General features: G+C 39.2%; 1 protein-coding gene across 1 annotated transcript in view; it reads left to right on the forward strand.

The window, feature by feature from the left end:
* ADAMTS19 (ADAM metallopeptidase with thrombospondin type 1 motif 19) overlaps window positions 1-10,029 on the forward strand; it is a 177,015-nt gene extending 166,986 nt beyond the window's left edge. Inside the window, exons 22-23 of the mRNA XM_054987442.1 lie at window positions 4,327-4,504; window positions 7,978-10,029. Of these exons, the coding sequence (XP_054843417.1) occupies window positions 4,327-4,504; window positions 7,978-8,129 (330 nt within the window). The 3' untranslated portion in view covers window positions 8,130-10,029. The remainder of the gene's footprint in view (window positions 1-4,326; window positions 4,505-7,977) is intronic.
* Window positions 10,030-10,561: the final 532 nt, after the last annotated feature.

Here is a 10,561-nt window from a genome sequence, read left to right on the forward strand (position 1 = left end):
GCAAAAACACACTGGGGTAAGGCTGCCATGGCCAAGGCACACTCCCAATTGCAAGCTGAGCTCATCTCAGAAAAAGATCAGCAGAACCCAACTGAACATGGAAATGGAATCCGCCCCGGAATCAAAGTGAAGGAAGGGGAGCAACACCACATCAGAGAATCACATATATTCCACCCAAACCAAACTGAAGCAAGGGATACTGCTGCAACACAGGCCAATAGAACTATTCACAGCACCCAGACACTGGGTTCAGCCAGTGTGGAAACACCACAAATCAGAATCATAAACACAAGGTATTCCCTTGCTGCAGAGGGCTTCTGTATGTATTTTTTGGTGCACACCCTTAGTGTGGCCCTTCTGTGCTAGAAAGCTGCCACTTTCCAGTCCTCGTCCTCTGGAGGATGAAGGCAACACTAAAGCTGGTATCAGTATCTGCAGGTTGCCTTAAGTGGATGTAAAAGAACAAAATCTAACTGTGGGATTGGGGTGGAATGGAAAGAAAATGAGTGTAAGGAGAAAAACATCAAGGAGCATTAGTGAGGGGAATAATAGGGACAGGCTACAGAGACTGGTTGCAGCAGAAAAGAACAGAGTGGAGTGATAGGATGAAGATTGTTAAAAACAGCTAAAGTTACTAATTTATGGGCAAAAAACCATTGGAAGAAGAGATAGGAGATCATGGAGTACACTCATCATTCTACCTCAAACCTATAATTGCCTCCCAGTGCTATATTTCATATTTTCTCTCTCTTTATTATTGCATCTCAACTCCTTTATCATTCCAATACTTCTCCAAACCAATCGAACTCATGCCTGTATATGTGTTTTATTTTAATGTTTTTATATGTGTGATCAGTTTTAATGCTGGTTTTAATCTTTTTGATTGTTCATTACTTTGAGGATCCTAAGTTGGGTAGAAATACAGCTGTAAAATGTTTTAAATGAAATAAATTAATAAGTTAATTCCTCTCCCCAGTATAGGCAGAATTTCCTCTTTATTTTATGAGTCATTTGCCAGACAGTAATTGCCTTTAAAAAGCATATAAGTATAATCTCCACCTCTCTGTATTAAGTAACATGGGAACAAAAAAAATTCAGGTCAAAAATATGAACTAAAGAGTATGTTTTAGTCAACTTTAGTCAGGTTTTAGTCAACTTTGTTGTTAAACCAGTAACTTGCAGCATTTTAAAGATTGTGTTCTGGTTTGCGTTCAGGGGAACTTTGGTGTGTTCCAGCAAGGCAATATTTTTATCCTTACGTTCTACGTATAATAATTCTGGAAGAGGTGATTTGTGGATTGCAACTGGAGCGATCATTTGTTCTTGGAAGCAGTTATCCAATTCTATGTTGTTAAGACCGTTACAGATCTGTACTTCCAACTGCAGATTTTATCAAGCTCAGCAGTGATTTCCTATTACCTTGGCTGAGGTGCACAGTTTAACTGTTGCTGTCTGCCAGTGACAATTTTCCCCTTAATTTAGGAATTCTTACTGAGTCCAGCTGGAAGTAGCTAGGTCATTACAGCACCTTCTTCAGCTGTTGGTCTACGAATTCTGTGTTTGCTTTAAAATATATGTCTCTGGCAGATAGAGGAAAGAGAGAACCTTGAGTAATAGTTGTATGTGCCAAGATTGTTTGCTGCCATGACAAGAGCTTAGTGAGTTGAATTAAGCAGACGAGAGGTTCATAATATATAACTCTGCAATATAGACACTGATTTCACAGGAAATCTCCCATCTTGAAAAATGCTTTCAGGTATTTTAAATGAGAACTAATTTCTGTAGACTCTTTGACAAAAGTGTCCTGCTTGACTTGGTGTTGAACAGTTCTGCAGTACTTTGGGTCCAGCAAAAAAAAAAAAAATCCCTCTTTGACATCATATTAGAAAAATTAATCTGTTTGAACCTGTTTTTATTCATGAATTCTTTTAAATCAATTTGATCAGAAACAAGTCACATAATGAATAGTGTGCTCCTTGTCTTGGGGACCCTATTTTGGATGAAAAGTGGCGTATAAATGTTTTAAATAAATATCCATCCAGTTTCACTTTCACAGAAATTTGAGTTAACATCGCTGGATAATGTCCAAGAATACAAAAGAGGTGTGTTAATTTTAGGGCTATTGAACTGGGTTTTATATCAATGCAATCTCCCAGATGTGTGTCAAAATTTGGATCAGACTTACCTTTTGCAGCAACAAAGCTAATATACATTTCATATGTACAGATATCCACATACACTACTGCTAGTAAATATCCAGCATTCTTAGAGATCCATGTGAAAAGCCCAAGAAGTATATAAAAAGTGGTCAATGGAAGAAGAGAAATCAAGTGATTCTGAACCTACAAATATTTTATGAGGACTCCTCCCCTTTCCACCATTTGTTTTATTGCCTAGCTGCAACTGCTTGGCAGAATGGGGAAATTGCAAGCAAAACGTAATTTTATATTGATGATGCTAATCTTAATAGAGTTGCTGGTCCTCCGGCGGTGGTGGGACATCTTCCACTCCCAGCCTCCAACCCCTCGTTACTATTCACCTGGAAAGTAGGAGGGAAAGGTGTGGGAACAGGCCTCCTAGGATACAGTCTCAGCACGGAGCAATGATTGCACACGCTGTGGGAGTGCTCCTTGCTTTGTGTAGGCCCCAAAGGAGCCGATTTATTAAGAATTGGCACACTGCAAAGCATGAGAGCGCTCCTGCATCCTGTGTGATGATGTCACTCCCAGAAGTCACATCATAGTACTGTGCCAGGAGCGCGTGTGCGTGCTTTGCATCCAGAAACAACAATCAAAACGTGAGTGCTGGGTCATTCCCCTCCACCACCAGGAGGGTAAGGGGACATGGCAACCCTAAAACTCAAGGATGCATTCTTCTTATATATCAGTGTTTTATTAAGGAAAATGCTAGTTTTCTACTTTTAATGGACTTAAAAATAACAGACAAAAACGAAAAGATTTCATGTGGGAGTTTTGCAAATAAACATAAATAGTGTGAATTTCTCATTATTAATATATGTTTTGTGACATGCATAAAACTACAGATGACCAAAATGGTCTTGTTTATGCTCCTGAAAAATCCCCTCTTGTTGGCATTTCTTCGTGGGGAGGGGAGTGAGAATATGTTTAAATAGTTTTCCTGTTGGTCTGATGCTCCATGTTGTATCAAGTTGCCATATTTACCTGAAGGGAAGATGACCTTGAATATAAAACAATCTTTTTAAAAAGTGATATACATGATTTTTTTTAATTACTGTAACTTGTATGTGAATTTAAGATGATCCACTGATTTTCTTGATGACATATATGAAAAGAACTCATCTTCCTTTCAGGTAAAAAGGCAACAAAGTTTTTAAGGAGATTTGACGTGATAGGTATTCTGCAGCACTGAAAAGCATGCTTTTGCCCTGAAAATGTTTAGAGGCAAACATACAGTGCATCGCTATATAAAACTATAAAATTAATAGGGATGTCCTTTTTTTAATGCCACAACTAGAGTTTTGTAGTTAGAATAATATCGGCACTGTACTTCTCTGCATAAATTCTTTCTCCACATTCCACGCTGGGGTTGTTTTCACACACACCCCAGGAGATGGCACAAACTCACAGCATGAAGCATCTTCCTAGCATGATCTCCCAGCATCATCCCCTTTAATGGTCCGATGATGTCAGAAAAAGCGCCATTAAACAGGATCGTGCCGGGAAATTGCACTAGGAAGATGCTTTTATGCCATGAGTTTTGCACGATCTTCTGGGCACGTGGCTGTGTGAAAATGGCCTGGGTCTTCACATTCAGCAGAATCAGGTGACAGAACTGTAAAGTGGTAGAACGGACAGTACCATTTCAGGCTGCAAATGCAAGGCATCACTTTTTAATACTTCCATGTGTAAAAATCTTTCCATGAGTAAAAACAAAACAGCAAATCAGGAATAAAATCAAGGATAAAATTTCTAAACCAGTCTACTCCCTCCTGTGTGAATGTATTACTTAGTGAGTCTTTTATGTAGGTGAACAACCAAAAATATCAGCCCGTACCCACAACCTTAAATTAGTATGTCCCGTTCTACCTCATTTAGCCACACTAGCCATCAAAACAGGGACTCAAGGAAAGCTCACTGATAGTGGTAATTGTAGTATATGCCTGCTCTTCTAGCCACCACATACCAATCTTATCCGTTGATATTTAACAAAGAACAAAAATAAAGCCTAATAATAAAATGACTCGGACTAGTTTTATTTAAAAATACATTAATACCCAGCTTGAGTAAAACAAGGATTTGTGGACAAGAAGAGATTGTAACTCAGTTTTTAAAATGTTACTTGCAGTGTTCCATCACCTGTGGCAAAGGAATGCAGTCACGAGTAATCCAGTGCATGCACAAGATCACAGGAAGACACGGCAACGAGTGTTTTTCATCTGAAAAGCCTGCAGCTTACAGGCCCTGCCACCTGCAGCCCTGCAATGAAAAAATTAATGTGAACACAATTACTTCTCCTCGATTAGGTAAGTAACAGCAATACCATGTGTAATTAAAGTTAGAGGAAAGATCCATTTTATTTTTGTCTTGTCATATACAATAGGCCATATGCATGCATTATGTTCCTTCAGCTTTCCAAAGAAAATCCCCCAAAGCCATTACAATCCTTTCAATTTGTGCATTTTCACTTTATACCCCAAATCCTTGTAATCTAATACAGTTGCCCATAGATACCATAATGTTCTATCTCTGTGGACTATTGAGGTATTCTGGAGTTAAAAAGAAAAACTCCAGGGAGTTTACACTTTGTGGAACTTCATTTACTTTACTAATTTATTTACAAGATGTGTATATGTATTATAATTTACAGACTGCTGTACAACAGTGCTTTCACAGCAGTTTAAATCAATTCATACTGATTATAGAGGCATTGTAAAACATCTCAAAATACATTAATAAAAGCCCAACAACTTACAGTACAAAATTAACAATAATGTTCATTATTATTATTTACTTACTTACTTACTTTCTTACTTACTTACTTATTTGACTTGTAGCCCACCCTCTCCACAAGTGGGCTCAGGGTGAGTTGCAGAGGGTATAAATTCATTTACAATCACAATAAAAACCACATCATCATTGTCAGGTCTTGCCAGGTCCTTCTCCCAAACACTTTAATGCATCACTCCAGTGTATGAGTTAAAAATGTTTATTTAGAGTAAATACAGTTTCAAGATACTGTAACAAGGGAATTGACCGGAATTACCAAAGGTGGGAAAGGTAGATCAATTATAGGTTAATGTCTCCTCCCCCGCAGCAGGAAGAAGAGGCAGTTAGGAGTTTGGGGGCACGCGTCACCTGGGAAGAAAGGAGGGGGAAGAAGAGGAGCTTGGTTCAGTCTCTGCAGTGGACCCAAGGTCACATTCCCAGGCATCTGCAGGAACTCGTAACCAAAACACCTTGCCTGGAAGATAAGCAGTTAGCAACAGGTTTACACAGTTCTGGCACTCTCTGCACCCACTTGGAGGCACTGAGACAAAATACATATGATGCATGACAGATATGCTGAAAGCCTATCTGACATTCATGATGATCATAAAATACATAATATCATAAAACGGTATTTTATCGTACCCCAGATAGCAACCCATACCAGCCACCCTGCCAACGGTGCACAGTGGGGAGGGGAGAGGAAACAGCCATTTTGGTCACACTATGACTCAGGTGGAGGGGCGAGATGACTATACAGCTCCTTTCCAGTAGGGAGACTCACAGATGGATACGATGGGCCGGATGATGTGCACCCAAGAGTGCTCAAAGAACTTTCTAGAGAACTTGCGGAGTCCATCATCTTCAAGGCCTCTTGGAGGACTGGGGATGTGCCACAAGATTGGAGCAGAGCAAATGTTATCCCAATCTTTAAGAAAGGGAAGAAAGATGACCCGGGAAACTACAGGCCAGTCAGTCTGACCTCTGTTGCTAGGAAGATATTAGAGCAGATTTTAAAGGGATCAATCTGTAAGCATCTGAAGGACCGTTTAGCGATCCAGGGAAGTCAACATGGTTATGTCCCCAACAGATCTTGTCAGACCAACCTGGTTTCCTTCTTTGGTCGAGTAATGAGCTTACTGGATCGTGGGAACTCTTGTTGACACGATTTACCTGGATTTCAGTAAAGCTTTTGATAAGGTTCCCCATGACATTCTAATGGGTAAATTGGAAGATTGTGGACTGGACTATAGGACAGTTCAGTGGATAGGGAACTGGTTAGAGGACCGCACCCAAAGAGTGGTGGTCAATGGTGTTTCATCAGATTGGATGGAGGTGTCCAGTGGGGTGCCACAGAGCTTGGTTATGGGCCCAGTACTTTTCAATATTTTTATCAGTGATCTGGATGGAGGGGTAAATGGGCTACTCATTAAATTTGCTGATGTTACCAAATTGGAAGGAATGACAAACACCCAAGAAGATAGAGGTAAAATTCAACAAGACCTGAATACTCTGGAGAAGTGGGTGGTTGTGAACAGGATGCAATTCAACATGCATAAGTACATAGTATTACATCTGGGCCACAAAAATGTGAAGCACAAATACAGGATGGGGGATACACTTCTGGGTAGTAGTGTATGAGAAAGATCTTGGGGTAAGAGTGGACTGTAAACTGAATATGAGCAGTCAGTAAGTGTGATGCGGTGGCAAAAAAGGCAAACTGAGTCTTGGGTTGTATCAAAAGGGCCATTGCATTGAGATCACAGGAAGTCATAGTCCCTCTCTATACTGCCCTGGTCAGGTCACACCTGGAGTACTGTGTGCAGTTCTGGAGGCCTCACTTCAAAAAGGATGTGGACAAAATTGAGAGGGTGCAGAAGAGAGTGACAAGAATGATCAGGGTCTGGAGACTGAGCCCTATGAAGAAAGGCTGAGGGCCTTGGGAATGTTTAGTTTGGAGAAGAGGAGATTGAGGGGGGACATGATTGCTCTCTTTAAATATTTGAAAGGCTGTCATTTGGAGGAGAGCAAGGAGCTGTTCCAGTTGGCAGCAGAGGATAGGACACGAAGCAATGGGCTTAAATTACATGCAGAAATGTACTGGCTGGATATTAGGAAAAACATTTTCACGGTCAGAGTAGTTCAAAGGTGGAATCAGCTGCCTAGGGAGGTAGTGAGCTCCCCTTTACTGGCAGTTTTCAAGAAGAGGCTAGATGAATATTTGTCAGAGATGCTTTAGGCTCATCCTGCATTGGGCAGGGAGTTGGACTAGAAGGTCTGTATGGCCCCTTCCAACGCTGCGATTCTGAGACCAATCTCAACTATATACCTGGCAGAACATCTGTCTTACAGGCCTGCCAAAAGAATAAGAGATCTTGGAAGGCCCAAGTAACTACAGACAGTTCCACCAAGTTGGAGCCAGGACCAAGAAGGCCCTGGCTCTGGTTGAGGCCAATCAAGCCTCCCCGGGGCCAAGGACCACCAATAGATGTTTATCAGCTGATTTAAGCACTCTCCGGCGAGAGGCAGTTCCACAGGTATGCTGGTCCCAGTCCGCTAAGAGCTTTATATCAGACTAAAGTTGTAAAGGCTTGCCAAGAGTACTGTCTTGACCTGTTCAAAGGGAGTGAAGGGTAATTATTTCTTCCATTGAGATAAGTATATTAAACTGCATGGGATATATTTTCACATATAAGGATTTAATTCGAGATTTTCAGAAGTACATTGTCTATCTTTTCCTAAATATTGCTGCTTATCAAAATTCAAACCGCTATAAACTAACTAATCGCTAATGTTCCACAGTTCATTTCAACCTTGTTGTTAAGACTAACTTTCAGTCCATATTTCACTACCAAAATCTGTGCTTTAGTTGTGTATATGGGCAGAATTTTTGCTTATCTCATAAATTAGGATATGCATCCATCATATGGATGAGAATGTGTAGCTCATTGGAGTCTTCAAAATATATATACACACTAATGTACCCTTTTGCTTTTGTGTTACTTTATAGCTGCTTTAACATTCAAGTGTCTTGGAGACCAATGGCCTGTATATTGCAGAGTAATACGAGAGAAGAACCTTTGCCAGGACATGAGGTGGTATCAACGTTGCTGTGAGACTTGCAGGGACTTCTATGCGCAAAAAATGCAACAAAAGAGTTGACCACTGGCAGGCAGGCTGGCTAGCTCTCAGCTTATCGCAGTCACATTATTTATAAACACACACACAAGCACGGTTCTTCAGACCAGATATTATCAGATTACATATAATTTAATCAAATTAATTTATTTTGCTTGCCAAGACATTCTTTATTTTGGTTAAATAGCTTGTTTTATCATCAGAGTCTCCATAATTAACTGTATATGAATTATTTTGGATACAATTATCAGATTTTTTTAAAAATACTATTTTAAATGTTTATATTCAGTAGGGTAATATGCCCCTCCACCACTCGCCCCAAAAGAGAAATAGTCAGTACAGTACTGTGTATAGTAAGATGTGCTGATCCTGATCACTTGAAACCTATGGGACGAGTACGCTAAACTGTCTGTTGCCTTGTGCCAAATAATAAGCCATCATGTTACCCTGATTTTTTAAAAAAAATTAAGTGAATAATTTTGCTGTATGTGGAAATGGTCCACTATATTTTATTATAATTTTTGGTGCACAGTGGCTGATTGACTTCAGATATTTTTGCAACAGGTTTTGGGGTGAGTTAAAGCAAACAACACGGAACAGAAAGTATTGGGAAATAAATTTTTGTTTTACTAAGGACCTCCTCTGACATTCAGAATTTCACCATGCAATGTGCTTCAGTTGTTCCCTGGAATGTGTTTGTAGGCAAATGTCAAAAGTGATCCAGAACATCTATGGATAGACACAGCTACCCAACATGCATTTTCAACACATGGATAGACACAGCTACCCAACATCACAATAATGGGAGTAGCTTCTGGGAAGCTTTGATCATTGTCCATGGTTGTTATAGATCAGACGTCCCCAGTATAGTGCCTATGGGCACTATGGCACCCGCCAACACCTTTTCTGGTGCCCATCTAATATTTTTAGAAAGTGAGAGGGGTCAGGTGGGGCTTTTGCCCAGCAGGGCTTCTGATTGGCTATTGGAGAAATGATTGGCTGTGCAGATTTGTTGTTGTTGTTGCTTTGGCAGCAGCTGCCATCACATCAAAAGGATCTTTACTGTATGACTGAAGATAAGCTGTGTATATACAAGAAAATATTTTTTAACAATATGTTGTTTTTAAAAGGCCATCTTCTTGTTAAATAGAGTTTTTTCCTGAAATATTGAAGAGTTACTATTAGAGTAATGAGTGACTTCACTCCCTGACATTTGTGATTGGCTCCATTTCTTGTGGCAGCCATTTTGAAGTTGTGCCCACCACGCTGTATCAGAATTCAAAAGGTGCTCACACCAGCTCAAAAGCGTTGAGGATCTTGGTGTAGATACTATACATTTTCTATATAGATGTGCCTGGGTACTGCTAGGACATCTATAGCTATGCCCTTAGAAACATACTGTAGGAAAGGATCTACTGTAATTTATAAACTTTATGAACAACAGACAAAATAACAAGTAGAAATTCTAGTCATGTGCATGAACACATACTTGAACACAAGTACTGAATCAATTAAACACTGTAAGGATTTACACTGAATCTCTGTTGCACTGTTTAATGTAGTGTAGAGAAACACCATTCTGGAGCTCATAACAACTGATGAAAGGAGTCTGTACTGTTTTAATATGTCATTTGCTTTTAAATGTTTTAAACAAGAAATCCATACCTATCTCTCAGTGCTTGTGCGTGTCAGAGTTTTGCAAATGGGAAGCCTAACAATATGAATTGGACTAAATTTTCAGGTTAAAAATACTTTTAGAAGTTAATTTTGTCATGAAGTTCTATTTTTTTAAGATCTCTATAAAGATACTGTTTTACAGTTTTGTGAAACGTGAACAAGACAACTAACATTTTCCTTATGAGAAAATATTGTACATGAGTCACATGATTTTATAACTTCAATAAAATATATACAATTGTCTTCATTTATATATATTCTTTTGAATCCCACAAATCAAATGAAATGGACAGCATCAGATTGAATATATGAAGCATTTAAATTGGATTATTGGTCCATCTAGCACAAATGTTGTCTTCTCTGTCAGATTCTAGGATTTAAGGAAAAGGAAGGTCTTTTTCATCACTTGTTTATCTAGAGTTGAGCCTGGGTCACACAAGGGTATTTTTCAAAGGACTAGAAATGTACTGTACTAGAAATAAAACTGGAATAAAAACATTACTAAATTTTAAATTGCAAATACCAATGGCATATTTGTGTCTCCTTGCAACAGAAAATTCCTGTTCCCATTTCTTGGTAAAATTAACTTTAAAATAGGTTTAAAATAACCTCCGTTGAAATATGAGAAACGTAAAGAGCCGCTTGAGAAACTGCTTCAGTCTATGCAGGGTTTATTAGATATTCAGTCCACTGATGTTTGTATTTAATGGGAACATTTATAACTTTTCTTACACTTAAAACTTGTTTTGAAAACAAAACCTAGGCTTTTAAAGGGAGCA

Source organism: Eublepharis macularius, chromosome 8 (assembly GCF_028583425.1).
Source record: "Eublepharis macularius isolate TG4126 chromosome 8, MPM_Emac_v1.0, whole genome shotgun sequence".
Lineage (NCBI taxonomy): Eukaryota > Metazoa > Chordata > Lepidosauria > Squamata > Eublepharidae > Eublepharis > Eublepharis macularius.